This window comes from Sprattus sprattus (assembly GCF_963457725.1).
Source record: "Sprattus sprattus genome assembly, chromosome: 21".
NCBI lineage: Eukaryota > Metazoa > Chordata > Actinopteri > Clupeiformes > Clupeidae > Sprattus > Sprattus sprattus.
The window spans coordinates 17,564,214-17,582,094 of NC_137919.1; the positions used below are offsets into that span (position 1 = coordinate 17,564,214).

Genomic DNA, 17,881 nt, shown 5'->3' on the forward strand with positions numbered 1-17,881 from the left:
CACACACTGGTGCAACAAAAAAATCTTCAAAGTGAAATCATGAAAATGTGATCAGCTGTGAAACATGCCTAACTTCTTATGCCTAACCATGTAACATAATCACTTGATGATCAATTTATCTTCAGTCTTCATCAAGAACCCTTTGAAAGCCTTCCACCCTCGTCAACAGGAGAGATAAGAAAGTTAGATAGCTGTCTAACTCAGGTCAGTTCCAGGTTAGCTCTCTTTCTGTCATGACCCTCTGTGTCTCTGAGTACATCTCCTCAGTGAAGTAACCTCCCCTGTTTGATGCCATCATCTCATCTATTTTCTTTACCAGCTCAACAACCTGAGTGCGGTCACTGCTGCGGTTGTTAAATAAATGGTATCGTCCACCACAGCTCTGTATCACTTCCCTCAGTTTGGGGTGACCTTTGCTCACGTAGTCACTGAGAGTCTTACCCACAAGTTCATCACCACGAGTGAACACCACCATCATGGCGTCTGCAGCCTTTTCCCCAAAGAGCTCCTGTAAGGCCCTGACTGCATTCTGCTCCTCCTTAGTGAAGCGGCCCACCTGCATCACCAGCAGGTACAATATGTGGGGCCCTGGACATGAGTATTTAATGCACTTCACTATCTCTCTTTTAATATCTTCTGCATCTCTGTCAGTGTCTAATATACCAGGTGTATCAATCACTTCAATCTGTCTGGGCTTAAGCATACTCCTTCTGTCACAAGTGTCTGTGACAGAATTAGCAGAAGACTCTGAGGTAAACTCTTGTCTCCCAAGAATGGTATTCCCCACAGCACTCTTCCCCACTCCAGTCTTTCCAATCAGCACGATTCTCAGGGGTTCACCTATAAACAAAATACATCATATCAACATACACACTGTATCACATTTACCTCAGTAATATATATACAGTATATAAACTGTGTTTATATATATATAAACTACAATCAGCATACACACTGTATCACATTTACCCCAGTAATATATGGGCTGATATAGATTTTTTTTTTAGGGTGCCTAACTGTTGCAGTTTTGTTTAGATTTGATGTAAAATTTGCTCCAATTGCTCATTGAGAAGATAAAGTTCAATTGGAAGAGAAGGAGAGAAGTTATTGTTAATGTTTAACTAAACAATGGAACAACAAGTTAACCTCAGATTTTGCTATATGGTTGTAACTTCATGACAAATACACATATTTTGTGGAACAAACTATTAAAAATATCAAAGACATACATTTGTATATGTGTGGAACATCAAGAATACTCAGTCTTCTCAACATCATGGATGTCTGTGGCTAACACCTCATACTCTCAACCTTCTCACACACACGATTATTGGAAACAGTTCTTTAAAAAAACATTAAGCTTCTGAATGACTGTATTTTTTAACAAATATGTAGTATTAAGCCGAAAAAAATTCAATCAAATCAAAACATACAGTGAAAAGTAAACTGATACCTTTAGGGATAGATGCCGAACCTCCCATTTTCTCTCAGTCAGATGAACGTCTACGCAGAAATGAAACAGGTCTTGGTGTGCTGATCCTTTTTTATAGAATCCCCATAATGATTGTATTTGCATAATGGTCCGCCTACTTTCCTATCAGTATAAACTATGTTCTGCATGGTAGGTCTCCAGTACTCCAGTGCTTTTTTTTTTTTCTGGTGTAGCCATGGATGGTGAGGCAGCAGAAACAAGTCATGCCCAGACCACAGCAGTGGAAGTTGATGTGCCACAGGACAAAAGGTTTAATGACGATCAAGACACTGTGGAAAAGTCAGTGGGTGATGAGACATCTAGTGCTGATGAGACAGATGAGTGCATCCAAACCACCCTAAACAGCACTAACTCGATGGCTGATATTGAAAATGTTTTGGTCAATGTTGATGAAGAGAAAAGTTCTTTAATGGAAACTGAGGAGACTCTCTTCAAAGTACCGCAAAAGAGAGAGATCTCTTGCTAAGGATATTGAGTCCTTCCTCACAAGTTCATAATCTATTGATCTAGTGTGCACCCTCTACATGTGGTGAGGGTGGGTGCTGGCCTTTAAATTGGTCTGATTTGCACACGGCGGGAGGAAGGCGGGTGATAGAGCAATACTTCAGCCAGTTCGGTTAAATGCAGCCCACTCAGCCAGTTCGGTCAGACACAGCCACAGACTACAGCTTTCTCAACTGGGAGCCTTGGCCTAACCCTGGACTGAATGAATTTTTGGGTTTGGTTTATTTTTTGTTACAATAAAACAGTGGGAAAACACAACGGTAACGCAACCGTATTAGATTTATTCAAGGGAACTGGCTGTGAGTCAGACAGACCTGCACCCGCACTCCCCAGGTGGTAACCACTGAAAGGGTTATAGGAAACAACAGAGTATTGCCACTACACTTCAACATATCCATTAAGTACATATACATGTATTGGCAGTCAGACTCTACCCACTCACTTTGTCTAGTGGCTGTGTGTTTTGATAGGTAGCGAAAGTGTCAATCTTGTCAAATGAATGCAATTAAAATGCAAACATCCAGCAATGACGCTTCTAACGACTTGTCTCAGGCAGTCATTACCGTTCAAAAGGCTTGTTGGCTAAACAATCCAGAACATGATGCTACATGCTACATTATGAAGCTGGGTGTGCTGTTGGCAGTGGGAAGTAGCACTGAGAGAACAAGTACATTCAGTATTAAATAAAGAATGTATTCAATATACATGGAAGAAAATGCATTACATGGACCAAAAAAGATTTTAAAAAATCTAAATAGCTGAGTATTGGCTACATATGAAACTCTCGTGTCAAACAAGCAAACTACAATCTCTTTAAGGTATTTCACATTACCAAAACCCCACCTGATTCATCATCAACACGTTTTCCTAAACAAAATATTGAAACACACACTCATCCTACAAAGTAATCTATAAAATGTGTAACAATTCCCCCTTCTCATGGAGAGTAAACAGTTACTAAACGCGATTAAGGTCACTGGCCGATCCTATTTTGCGCTTTCTAACACTGCTGCAGGCACAACTATTGAAGAACAAACACCATAGAGAGACAACCCGAGGTTTCCCCAACAACACGACACAAACACAGGGCAAATAAGTGCGTCTGACAATGTATTGAAAATGCAATGATCTTAAGCGCACTCTGGCGCACCATGACTACACACGTCGGAAACAAGCCGACCATTAACAAACATCGCCAAACAATTTACCAAACAAACACCCCAAACCCCACCCCACATTAAACCCCCCAATAGTCCCAAGTCTCGAGATTAAATCATATAAAGTCCACTCAAAAGTAGTTCAAAATAAGCACGATCGTTTAGTGGAAAAAACTAGTGTTCAATGGCTTACGACGTGATGAGAGGCCGCTCCACACCGCCTCGGAAGCGCAATCTCACCCCTAACGACGTTCAGATAATAATCTACAATTTGGGGAAATCCACTGCTTGCTGCAATGCTGGAAGTAATCCGTGTCGCGGGTAATCCAGTGCCGGAAAGGCAGGGTAAATTCCAAACAATTGGGTCCTCTGAGCGCATTCGCCTCCACTCTCCACCTATACTCAGGTAAACAGCGACAGTTTTTTCGCGTCACGTCCCTCTTGCCCTTTTAAAGAAAGTGCAATAAGAGCCCCATGACCCCGAAACCCACGTTCCTCAGGACAGCTGACTACAAACTCTCATACATGGCGGGATACACATGAGAAAACAGATTACAATAAATAATAATCTCATATTATGTGCCATGTAACAAGGTGAATTTTAGGCAACCTTTACAAATGTAATCAGGAAAATTGAATCAGCTATGAAACATTTTATTAGATATTGCAAAACAATGTCAGACTTCTGGGAAGGTTTTTTCAGTAACTGGATAACCATAGTCTTAAATCAATATCACAATACCTTTCGATAACCACCTAAGATGCCCAACCATGTAACAGAATCACTTGTTGATCAAATTATCTTCATTCATAGTCTTCATCAAGAACCCTTTGAAAGATTTCCACCCTCGTCAACAGGACGAACATTTGAACATATCCTCAGTGAAGTAACTTCCTCCATTTGATGCCACCATCTCATCAATTTTCTTTATTAGCTCAACAACCTGAGTGCGGCGAGTGCTGTGGTTGTTAAATAAATGGTATCGTCCACCACAGCTCTGTATCACTTCCCTCAGTTTGGGGTGACCTTTGCTCACGTAGTCACTGATAGTTTTACCCACAAGTTCATCACCACGAGTGAACAGCACCATCATGTAGTCTGCAGCCTTTTCCCCAAAGAGCTCCTGTAAGGCCCTGACTGCATTCTGCTCCTCCTTAGTGAAGCGGCCCACCTGAATCACCAGCAGGAATGCGTGGGGCCCTGGACATGAGTATTTAATGCACTTCACTATCTCTTTTTTAATATCTTCTGCATCTCTGTCAGTGTCTAATATACCAGGTGCAGGGGTGCAACTGCCCAATGTCAGGGGGGTATGCAGCAACAATTTTGGCGCCCCCCCCCCCCCCCCCCCTCACACACACACACGTTTTCTTTTCTTAGACAAATAAATAAATAAGTGTGCCAGACATCATCATGTATGGGCTTTAAATAATAAAGGTTTATTTTAAAGTATATCAGCCACTGCATGCCTACCATAATGGTGCCCTATGGTGCATACAGTATACTGTACACACACACACAAATATATATATATATATATTAGTAACAATGTTAACAAATAATAAACAGTTGCAAACATTAACATTAAAATGATAACCATTGCAAAATAATGCCTTAAAACGCAGAAGTAAGTCTACAAATAAAGATCTTTTAAGGTGATGATGTGTAACAATGCTGCTACCAAAATATTCTAGAGTGCTCTTTAGTTGCTACTAAATAATAACACGCCGTGCCTTTTCCCTTGCCCATTTATCTTGTATTGCACCATGCCAACAGATAGCCTGTATGTTTGACAGCACAGCTAACATGAACAGCTAATGGTAACCATGGTATCCAGAGTTACGTTTCCAGTTGTTATTTTGCCTTAATAAAATTGAGATGTGTCATACATGGGATTGGTACAGTAGGGTTTAACCAAAATCTAAATGTAGCTATCATCAGCCTAATTGATGAGGCTTAAACTAGCCATTTGGCTGCTACATTTCTATGTTAGCAAACGCTAGCTAGCCTGCTAGCTAGTCTGTTAACATTATTTGCAAGCCTCCAAGCACAAACGTAAAGTCACCTTAAAACCTACCTGTTGCCTTTCACCATCCACTTATTTAATTGCTGTTGCATCCCCTGACATGTCTTCTCTTTTTCCCTCTTTCTTTTTCTGTTTTCAGCTCCTGACAGCTTTTTTGCTTTATCCATCTTCCATCCAACCAACCCACTACTCGTAGCCTAGTTCTAACTGCTTGTATGTTGAGCGGTCACGGTGCTCACTCTCCCTCTTCTATGTCAAAATTCTATTATGGAATCTTAAGAGATGAGGCGCCTACTCTAGTCTGTTTAGTCCTCTAAAATGTTATATAACATTAAGGAAATGCAGAAATGATTTAGAAACGCACAACAGCAGCTACATATAGAAAATTCCCCAAACAGGGATCTCTGGCCATCGCTTCCCCACGGACCCTATTCTCAGAAGCTCCGGATGCTACTTCCTGCTTGCTACGCTTGCCACTGTGCCGTGCTGTCTAGCCCCGGAACGCTTATCTGCTTTGTACTGCTAAGTATCCCAGTGACCGCGCTCACTATCACTACCTTTCACATTACATCGAATTTGGGAATTCACTCTCCCCCCCCCCCCCCCCCCCCCTATTTCTTGTCCCTCTCAGCTAACGCTTAGCTGGCCATGGCGTCTTGTTCGACCCTTGTTCGCTGCCCATCGTGTAATATGCTTAGCCACTCTCCAACAAATTTCAATGGCTACAATACTTGTACCAAGTGTAGGCTACTGGCAAGCTTCGATGAGACGATAACTCTACTTGAGTCGCGTCTCTTTAACACAGATTGTAATACTCCGTTAATCGAATCGAGCGAAATTCAGCATACAGATCTAACATTTACCGACACTACTCTGTCTTCTAGCTCGCCCGTGTCAACACCGCAACTCCTACCACCCGATAATTGGGTTAACGTAAAACGAGGAAGTAGGCCTAGTAGAAGACATTTAAAACCCGTACCACACCCGGATCCCATCCCAACTTCAAACCGTTTTTCTTCCCTTACTACCATCGATACTGTTGATAAAGTTCTCGTTATTGGTGATTCCTCCCTGAGGCATATTCAACTCGCAACCCCGGTACAAACAGTGAACTGTATACCGGGAGCTAGAGCAAATGACATTGAATCCCACTTAAAACGAATCGCTGGTCGGAGATTTTCTAAAATAATTATTCACACAGGCGTAAACGATGTCCGCCTACGGCAATCGGTTACCACCGAGCGAAATTTTGAATCGTTATTCGCTACCGCAACACAAATGGCAGACTCTGTAGTGTGTTCTGGCCCTATGCCTATCAACCGCGGCGACGAAATGTACAGTAGACTATCGGCACTTAATATCTGGCTAGCAGAATGGTGCTCACGCAACGACGTGGATTACATAAATAACTGGCCTACTTTTTGGAGGAAGCCAGGGCTATTACAGAAGGATGGCATCCACCCCTCTAAAGAGGGTGCTAGCCTCCTTTCTCAAAACTTAAAACACCACCTAGTCCAAACGTACTTCTGACAACCAATAACTAGAACTAGAAGGCAGACCTATTACCTCACACTAACTCCTGCTGCACCAGTACATTCTCTGCCCATATTACACCACATACAAACGGTATGTATACCCAGAATATATAAGCCCAGCGCAACTCACACTAGAAGAAGCATTAATCAGGATAACCTAATAAAGATACAAACCTTATCAGCACAAAATGAAACTTGCACAATATTAAAGCTGGGCCTTATTAACATTCGGTCCCTAACATCAAAAGGTGCACTTATCAATGAGTTGATAACAGACAACAACATCCAAATACTTTTCCTAACTGAAACCTGGCTAAAACCAGATGAATTCATAGCCTTAAATGAATCTACCCCTCCAAGCCATGTTAACTGCCACATTCCCCGCAGCACTGGACGTGGAGGTGGAGTTGCTACAATTTCCCTCGCTAATCTATGCATTTCCACAAGACCTAAATTTAAATTTGCATCATTTGAAGTCCTCGTACTTCATCTTATGCATCCCAACTCAAAAGCCACTAACCCGGTCACTCTTGTGACACTATATAGACCACCAGGTCCCTACACTGAATTCTTATCCGAATTTTCCGATTTCCTATCCACCCTGATTGTTAATTCGGATAAAATCCTGATAGTGGGAGATTTTAATATCCACATGGATAATGAAAATAATAGCCTTACAATTGCATTCCAATCACTGATAGACTCTATCGGGTTCTCACAGCATGTAAACACACCAACTCACTACCATAATCACACCATTGACCTTGTATTAACACATGGCCTAGAAATTGACCGCCCTATAGCTCTACCCCAAAATACTACCCTCTCGGACCACCACCTAATTACATTTAATATGAAATTAGAACTCCGTCCAACATCGGAAATTACACACTTCTACAGCCGTTGTCTATCCGACAGGACTACTGCGGAATTTATATCAAAACTACCCGTCGCCCTCACTTCAGCTCCTACCGCTGGCAAAGTAAATGGCATATGCACTTCCCCACCTTATATCGACCTATTTACTGAAGGCGTCACGCATGCGTTGCATTCAACCCTCGACGCTGTTGCACCACTGAAAAAGAGATTAAGAAAACTGAAAAAACTAGCCCCATGGTACACTGATCAGACTCGTGCACTCAAACGAACCACACGAAAACTAGAAAAAAAATGGTACTCCACCAAACTTGAGGTATTTCTCATGGCGCGGAAGGATAGTCTCCTAAGATATAAACGTGTACTCTCTGAGGCGAAATCAGCTTACTATTCTTCATTGATTGATAGTAATAAAAACAACCCAAAGTTCTTATTTAACACTATTTCTAGGCTAACAAAAAACCACAACACAATCGAACATTCGGTTCCCATCATCTTTAGTGGTAATGATTTCATGACCTTTTTCAATAATAAAATCCTTAAAATAAGAGAACAAATCCAAAGCTTCCTCCCCCTCTGTGACCCTACACCCCCTCCAACATGCGCCAAGGTAACACCACTTCAACCGGGTGCTATCCTTGAATTCTTCTCACCCACCGACCTCCCTGAATTAAACTCCTTGATCCTCTCATCTAAATCATCAACGTGCCTACTAGATCCTATCCCCACAAAATTACTTAAACATGCACTTCCCTTACTAAGTGAGACATTGCTCAATGTAATGAATAACTCACTTATCTCAGGCTACGTCCCACAATCTTTCAAAATAGCAGTGATAAAACCATCTCTTAAAAAACCTAACCTTGATCCCGATAATCTCGCTAACTATAGACCCATATCTAACCTTCCTTTTTTGTCAAAAATACTTGAAAAACTAGTTGCTAAGCGACTTACTTCTTTTCTACATCAAAATAAAATTGAAGAAACCCTCCAATCCGGTTTTAGGGCCCACCACAGTACTGAAACGGCCTTAGTCAAAGTCTTAAATGACCTACTAATCGCATCTGATCATGGGTGCACCTCAATATTAGTTCTCCTAGACCTTAGTGCTGCTTTCGACACTATAGATCATCTGATCCTGTTACAGAGACTTGAACATCACGTTGGCATCAAAGGTTGTGCCCTATCTTGGTTTAGATCTTACCTCTCTGATCGCCATCAATTTGTTCATGTCCATGAGAAGTCGTCAAATCACACCAGAGTAAGCTACGGTGTCCCACAAGGCTCTGTCCTTGGACCACTGCTTTTTTCCCTCTATATGCTACCCTTAGGTGCTGTCATAAGGAAACATGGCATTAACTTCCATTGCTATGCTGACGACACCCAACTCTACCTATCAATGAAACCTGATGAAATTGTACATCTACCCAAGATAGAAGCTTGCCTCCATGATGTAAAATCTTGGATGACTAGCAACTTCCTGCTCCTCAACTCTGATAAAACTGAGGTTATGCTTGTAGGCCCCGATCAACTGAGAACTACACTATCTACCCATTTACCCACACTCAATGGCTTCCCAACACCCAACACTAACATCAAAAACCTTGGTGTAACTATCAACCAAGACCTCCTACTTGACTCACACATAAAACAGATCTCAAAGACATCATTTTTTCATTTACGCAATATTGCCAAAATTAGAAAGGTCCTATCCCTCCAAGATTCAGAAAAACTAATCCACGCATTTATTACTTCCCGCCTCGATTATTGTAATGCTCTCCTGTCCGGATGCAGCATCAACACAATAAAGAGCCTCCAACTTATACAGAACGCTGCTGCTCGTACACTCACCAGAACTAAAATATATGAACACATCTCACCGGTACTCGCTTCTTTGCACTGGCTCCCCGTTAAAAGTAGAATCGACTTCAAAGTACTCCTGCTAACATATAAAGCCCTAAACGATCTGGCTCCAAACTACCTCAAGGAATTAGTCGTCCCCTATTGCCCTCCAAGGCTGCTCCGTTCCCAGAGTGCAGGCCTCCTGGTAATTCCAAGAATATCAAAGACCACAATAGGAGGGAGAGCATTTAGCTACCAAGCCCCTCTCCTCTGGAACAATCTCCCTGCCTCCATCAGAGCTGCAGACACTGTGCCTATATTCAAATCAAGACTTAAGACATTCCTCTTTAGTGCATCATATAGCCAAAAGTAACCGCGCCAACAAACCAATCACCTGCTGTACCAGCCACCCAGACATATCCGAACACAAATTCAAATATTACTTGCATTTAGTACCGCAACATCAAATGTGTTTCCTGTTTGCCGAGTGGATGCATGTACGGCCCCGGCAAACAGATCACAACAAAAAACAAATTAAATTACTACTTGTAATTTAGTACCGCAACATCATATGTGTTTCCTGTTTGCCGAGTGGATGCATGTACGGCCCCGGCAAACAGATCACAACAAAAAACAAATTAAATTACTACTTGTAATTTAGTACCGCAACATAAAATGTGTTTCCTGTTTGCCGAGAGGATGCATGTACGGCCCCGGCAAACAGATCACAACAAAAAACAAATTAAATTACTACTTGTAATTTAGTACCGCAACATCAAATGTGTTTCCTGTTTGCCGAGTGGATGCATGTACGGCCCCGGCAGACAGATCACAACAAAAAACAAAATGTTCAATGCCAGAAAAACTAAACATATCTAAGTATTGCAATATGCAACAGGCAAACCGACACACAGGTGACATGTCCCTGGTTGGTGAAATGATTCATCTGTGTGTTTGTTCGTGCTGATTCCCGACTGACAGACCTTGTGACGGAGCAGAATCTGCGCCGTCACTTTATGTAGCGCAGAGACGTTGGGGAAACTGTTGGGGTTTAAATGAATGTGCGGTTGGTTGTAGGTTAGCACCCAAGATCGCGGGTGAAACGGCATGGCGCCGTGCTGTGTGAGCCTGCGAGAAGGATCACTCATGGACTACAAAAGTAAAGGATATTTAAAATCACGGAGCTCACCTGAAACATATCCAGCTCCCACACCGAACCAGAGCACATTTGAACAGACTTCCTTATTCACGCACTCGCGCCAAACAATGGACTCTTCCATTTTAGTCAGGGGTGTTTTATTTATATTGGATAAGATCCTTATAGCTGGCTGCCAGAAGCTAAATCGAGGTGTTTTTGCATGTGGTGATGTGTGATATAAATCGGTATATGTTTCATGCTTGTGTAATAGGTTAAATTGTGTTCTGTTTAGATAATTGATTTGTGATTGACTTGTGATTGATGGTTAACTCCTGAGAGGAGGAGTTAATGTAATATAACCTGCATCCAGGGAATGGCAGGGGAGTTGAGTTTGGACCTCTGAAGTGAGAGGGTACTAAAGTGTAGTTAGGGACCTCTGACGTGAGAGGATACCCGGTGCTTCAGAGATTGAAGCTTTAACTGCGAGTCAGTATGTTTAGTATCTTTTTGTTGCTTTCTGACAAAGTTAGTGAGGTTAAATCTTTAATGTTAAATGTTCGTATTGTCTGTCACCTGCCGGCAGTCTAATAAATCTGCACCTTTTGGATTATCAAAACTACAATCTCCTGGTTACTGCCTCTGCCGCTCAACACACTATTTCACATTTGGTGGCAGCGGAAAACTACCAGTGGCTAGGTGGCAGTACACCGTGGATTGTAGGTAAGATGGCTTCAAAGAGGGGCAAACCACAGACGAGGGCCGAAGGGAGGGCACCTCCAGTGGTCATAGAGGGGCCGCCATCTACGGGTGAAGATGGAGATGATGGGGAGGTGACTCAGGACCGGCAGGAGGGCCGTACAGAGGACACAACTTCCAGCAGGGTGCGCGGCAGCAGCACACACAGCTCCAGGACAGGCCACAGCCACCCATGGATTAGCTCCAGTAAGGGTACCGCAGCAGCGACCAACACCGCACCAATGGGCCTAGGAGGGTCTCAAGGGATGCCTGCAACTGCCAGTACACCAGGAAGGAGCCTGGGAGGTGGAATAACTATTCCAGTGACTTATTGTGGAGCAGGTATGCATACGTCTGGTTTTCAGCATGACCGGGCGAGCCCTGTGGAAGAGAGTGACCCTTCAACTGAAAGGCCTGGTACAGGGCTGGACCTGAGAAGGTCACAGCGGATGACTGTTCTCTGGTTTTCGAGGACGAAAATCCTTGAGGAGGGGGTAATGTGACGGAGCAGAATCTGCGCCGTCACTTTATGTAGCGCAGAGACGTTGGGGAAACTGTTGGGGTTTAAATGAATGTGCGGTTGGTTGTAGGTTAATGCTTTGTAAACTGTACGACCAACGTGACCCAAGATCGTGGGTGAAACGGCATGGCGCCGTGCTGTGTGAGCCTGCGAGAAGGATCACTCATGGACTACAAAAGTAAAGGATATTTAAAATCACGGAGCTCACCTGAAACATATCCAGCTCCCACACCGAACCAGAGCACATTTGAACAGACTTCCTTATTCACGCACTCGCGCCAAACAATGGACTCTTCCATTTTAGTCAGGGGTGTTTTATTTATATTGGATAAGATCCTTATAGCTGGCTGCCAGAAGCTAAATCGAGGTGTTTTTGCATGTGGTGATGTGTGATATAAATCGGTATATGTTTCATACTTGTGTAATAGGTTAAATTGTGTTCTGTTTAGATAATTGATTTGTGATTGACTTGTGATTGATGGTTAACTCCTGAGAGGAGGAGTTAATGTAATATAACCTGCATCCAGGGAATGGCAGGGGAGTTGAGTTTGGACCTCTGAAGTGAGAGGGTACTAAAGTGTAGTTAGGGACCTCTGACGTGAGAGGATACCCGGTGCTTCAGAGATTGAAGCTTTAACTGCGAGTCAGTATGTTTAGTATCTTTTTGTTGCTTTCTGACAAAGTTAGTGAGGTTAAATCTTTAATGTTAAATGTTCGTATTGTCTGTCACCTGCGGGCAGTCTAATAAATCTGCACCTTTTGGATTATCAAAACTACAATCTCCTGGTTACTGCCTCTGCCGCTCAACACACTATTTCACAGACCTGCAGACTGATTCGTCATTTCCTGTTTGTTAGATGGATCAGGAGGAGCCTCCTGGGCCTGATCACTCCCCTCCTCAGCCCGCCCCGAAACGCCCCTGCAGACCGGCTCCAGAGCAACACCAGCATCGCCCACGCCGCCCTGCTCCCCATCCTGGGCCCTCAACTCAGTCATCATCCCCTTGACGACTTCTCCCGCTGGATGTGACGACCCCCACCCTGGTCATCGGCAGCTCCATGGTCCGAGATGTCCACACCCCCCCCTTCAACAAGCGGCCCCTGCAAGGTCCACTGCCTCCCCGGAGCCAGGCGTGTTCCAATCGCTGATGGATGTGGAACTTTCCCTCCCCACCCCCACCACTCTGCACGTAGTCTCTCTACCTGGTCTACCTAGAGAAACCCTCGGCCAACCGCACCCACTGCCACTGCACTGCCGTACACCTACTCTACCCAATACTTTATGCTAGCATTTATGTACAATATACATTATTGCCTCCACCGAAATGTTTCTCTGTCCCTACATCCCCTACCCCTGTAACAGTAACCCTATTGCCACAGTAATCTGGTCTTGTCTGTATCATGTATTTACCACCAGATGTATGTACACATTTGTCCAGTGACCAAATGCTGGCTGTGTATTGCCCCTGTTGCTTCCTTTCCCCTTCTGCCACACTACCCTTCCCCTTCCCCCCTTCCCCCCGTCCCACCTTCCTGTCTCCACCCGGCCGACCTCAAGCAGATGGGTCCCCCCTTATGTGCCGTGGTTCTGCTCAAGGTTTCTTCCTGCCTAACAGGGAGTTTTTTCTTGCCCCTGTTGCCGTTGTGCATGCACTAAGGGGGTTCAGGCTCTGGGCTCTGTTAAGCGCCGAGAGGCAATTGTATTGTTATGGCGCTATACAAATAAAATTGAATTGAATTGAATTGAATTGAATTATTTATTTTTTTACCATCGCTTTGGCGCTCCCATGGTGCGGCGCCCCTATGCGCCGCATACAGCGCATACCCACTTTTTGCGCCACTGACCAGGTGTATCAATCACTTCGATCTGTCTGGGCTTAGGCATACTCCTTCTGTCACAAGTGTCTGTGACAGAATTAGCAGAAGACTCTGAAGGGAACACTTCTCTCCCCAGAGTGGTATTCCCGACAGCACTCTTCCCCACTCCAGTCTTTCCAATCAGCACGATTCTCAGGGGTTCACCTATAAAAAAAATACATCATATCAGGGTTCAGGCTCTGGGCTCTGTTAAGCGCCGAGAGGCAATTGTATTGTTATGGCGCTATACAAATAAAATTGAATTGAATTGAATTGAATTGAATATCAACATACCACATTTATCACATTTATGATATCACATTAACCTCATATATACAATCATCATATCAGCATACACACTGTATCACATTTACCCCAGTAATATATGGGCTGCTATAGATTTTTTTGTAGGTTACCAAACAGTTGCAGTGTTATTTAGATTTTATGTTAAACTTGCTCTAATTGCACATTTAGAAGAGAAAGTTCAATTTGAAGAGAAGGGGAGAAGTTATTGTAAATGTTTTACTAAACAATGGAACAAGAAGTTTATCTCAGATTTTGCTATATGGTTGTAACTTTATGACAAATACCCATACCTTGTTGAACAAACTATTAAAAATATCAAAAACATACATTTTTATATGTGTGGAACAGCAAGAATACTCAGTATTCTAAACATTATAACGATGGATGTCTATGGCTAACACCTCATACTCTCAACCTAGACGATTGTTGGAAACAGTTCTTTAAAAAAAAACATTAAGCTTCTGGATGTCTCTGTTTTTTTACTAAATGTGTAGTATTATGCGGAACAAAATCTAAATGAACATTGAATAGTAAAACTGATACCTTTAGGGATAGATGACGAACTTCCCATTTTCTCTCAGTGTCGGATAAACATCTATGCAGAAATAGAACAGGTCTTGGTGTGCTGGTCCTCTTTTATAGAATCCCCATAATGGTCCGCCTACTTTCTCAGCAGTATAAACTCTGTTCTGCACGGTAGAACAGTACTTCAGCAGTGCAGCCTGGAAATTCTTTAAAAACACAGAACTGCTCTTGGTCTACAACAGCATCATGTCAAACAGTAAGTTTGCCGTCCTCATTATGATGAAATTACAGTTGCTATCCAAAATGGTCATCTTATCATGGTAACAAAGGAAAGGTCCCCACACTGGATTTGCTCAGACACCTGGGGTCAGGAAGCAAACTGAGGTGTGAGTGACTGCCAGTGGCGGTTCTGCATGGAATTACGCCCCGGGCGATACCCCCTCCGAGCGCACATCATGTACATTAATATTAGCTAACCAGCCATCTGCAAGTTATGTTGTGCAAGTACTCAACATGCATTATGGTTAGTTGAGCTTGCTAATAGGGGCTACAGGGATTTCGCTAGCGCTTGCTAGTCTAGTGGTGTTAAAAGGAAATCTGTGGTCTAACCAGCTATTGACCTGTTAATTATTAAGATTATACTAGTACTCTGTATGCTGTTCAATTGCGCAACTCCTTCAATAGAACATTTGAATAACACACTTAAGAGAATCAATGCACACATCATGTACATTCATGTTAGCTAACCAGCTCTCTGCAAGTTTTGTTGTGCAAGCACTCAACATGCATTATAGTTAGTTGAGTTTGCTAATAGTGGCTAACGGGATTTCGCTAACACTTGCTAGTCTAGTGGTGTCAAAAGGAAATCTGTGGTCTAACCAGCTCGCTATCGACCTGTTAATTATTAAGATTATACTAGTACTCTGTATGCTGTTACATTCTGTTAGTTGTGGCTAGCGGGATTTCGCTAACACTTTAGCCTAGTGTCAGATGAATGAACATGTTCATACCCTATTATATTATATGGTCAAATCAGCTCGCTTACGCTAGCTAGCAAACAATTCTGTTGGTGCTCAACATTAGCTGGTTGCCTTTCAGCCTTAATAGGAATAGGAATAGGAAGTTACACTTGATTAAAAAAACACATTTTTACCTTGTCCACTCGAGCATCCTTCAATAGCTTTATCGATAATGTAATAGACTACTCTGTTAAAGATGTATTACATCTCCCTCGGGATAAATAAAGTATCTATCTAACTATCTATCTATCTATACTCTGCTCACTACTACCTTCACCAGTTGGATAAGTTGATGCAGTTAGTGGTCTCCTTCCACCAATTAACCTTGCCCTTGGTGACCACATAATCGTTCTGTATTACCTATTTTTATAAGCCATTTCACACAGTTCAGAAAAACAAAATGTATAGGGTAATTATAATGTTTATTGGGAGACCCAGACCTAAACTGTCCGCCGCTCCCTCTCTCTTTCCCTCTTTCACCCAGGATATGCGCGGCACCTTCTTAGCGAGCAGGGGCGCCTGTAGCTGCAGGGGGCGCCAATTTGCCAATTCCTCACACAGTGATATGACAGATAATTGAAAAGCGCTTCACGGCCCAGATGATTATAATTTTTTTTTTTTTAAGCGCTCGTGCCGCCCCCCACGTGTCATGAAAAAGTGCTGCCCCGGGCGGCTGCCCGGGTCGCCCGTGCCTAAAACCGCCACTGGTGACTGCAATGAATCATAGTATGGGAATGGGGGAGGTCATTGAGAACCATCTAAGTCAGAGAAACTTGATTATCAAACAAAACAACAAAAGGTTGCCAGACCTATTTGCATTTGAAGCCTAGCTGATTTACAGTAGGAGCCTGTGAGGTGTCTTAACAGTATATATGGCTAAAATTGAAGATGCTTTTGGTTCAGACCTACACCGCTGAATCGGAGTTTTTTCCACGTGCTTCGTTACTTTACTTTACTGGAATACAGATTGCTGCATCAAAAACAAAGACACTTCCTTCATTTCTTACAGGTGTTATTACCTTTTATCATCTTCAATGATCACATGCTGAAATTAAAATGAATGTAGAGAGTTTCTGTCTGGTCCTAGCAAGCATACTAACTAATAGCCTAAATCCTTTCCTTGCAGACATACCCTTCCCCTTAGAAGCGTGTGTGAGTTTTACATCTATCTGCTCTACTGTTGTGTGTTTTTGTCAGTACAAATCCTAGTGTCTGATTGCTCTTCATATGACACGCACATAAAATCTTTGTTATGCTTCTAGAAACCTGCATCATAGTCATGATTCTACGAGGCATCGTGATGTCCTTAAATAAATAAAAGCACTACACTAACACTTGTAACTGAATAAATCAATAAGCCATATTGATTAAGATAAGATATAGCCATGTTGGAATAAATTGGACACATCAACATTCTTACCTCCACCTCTGCATCGGTGAAGTTAGGTCTGCGTTTATTTGACCACTGCTCGCTTTCCGCTTTGACATGACTGTCGCATTCAAGTTGCTTCCGCATGGATTCGGTCGATTCTGACTGCACACGTCACTACAGTTGCGTTCCCTTATAAGGAGATGGCGAGCGTGTATGAATGCAAATCCAGGTGCACCAGAATGCGCTTTCAATTTCAGAATCCTCATTCGGGGGTGCAAGTTCATGAATCAGGCGGAGGCCTTTCTTTACGTTGGTCTTCCGTGTGTAAGAAAACATTTCAGGAGAAACTTCAGAAAATGATCGAGAATGAGGCCCATTACACACACACACACACACACACACACAGACAAGTTGTAGAAATGTTTGCCATTTAGAAAGTAAGACATTCTCCAGTGTTCTTGGATCTTGTGCACTTGACAGCAGTTAATATCACCATGACACATAAATCTATGAAATGTAATGAACATTATTTATTTTGCTGTGAATAATGAAGGAAGCAATAAATCCGATTATTTCCCAAACCCTCAAGAGCTGTTGGTATGGAGATTTACGTTACTTTCTGTCTGAAGCTAAGTTAGATAGATAGATAGATAGATAGATGGATACTTTATTAATCCCAAGGGAAATGTAGGTTATCCATAGTAGTTTATACACTTACTCACAGGCATACATACATAAATCACATACACATAGGGCTGATACACTTCCTCACATACATACATAAATCATATACACATGTGCTTGTATCATAGGTAGCAGCTAGTGTTGAAGAATGGAAGACGTGAAATTGGACTCATTTAAATTAATATATGAAATTGATACAACAACGTGAAATTGGACTCATTTAAATAAATATATGAAATTGAACAACATCAACACCTATACGGATAAAATAAATAAACAAGGATAGCAAAACA

At 42.5% G+C, this 17,881-nt stretch overlaps 2 protein-coding genes across 2 annotated transcripts; both read right to left on the reverse strand.

The window, feature by feature from the left end:
- Window positions 1-205: 205 nt before the first annotated feature.
- On the reverse strand, window positions 206-1,481 carry LOC308382142 (GTPase IMAP family member 9-like; the record flags this gene model as incomplete). The annotated part of the gene is made up of 2 exons (XM_080859830.1): window positions 206-840; window positions 1,454-1,481. The coding sequence occupies 2 exons, from the start codon at window positions 1,479-1,481 to the stop codon at window positions 206-208; spliced, it is 663 nt and encodes a 220-aa protein (XP_080715956.1).
- Window positions 1,482-4,004: 2,523 nt separating this feature from the next.
- Window positions 4,005-17,048, reverse strand: LOC308382143 (GTPase IMAP family member 9-like; the record flags this gene model as incomplete). Its single annotated transcript, XM_080859831.1, has 3 exons — window positions 4,005-4,446; window positions 13,667-13,851; window positions 16,953-17,048. 3 exons carry the CDS (start codon window positions 17,046-17,048, stop codon window positions 4,005-4,007), a joined length of 723 nt encoding a protein of 240 aa, XP_080715957.1.
- Between the last annotated feature and the right edge of the window lie 833 nt (window positions 17,049-17,881).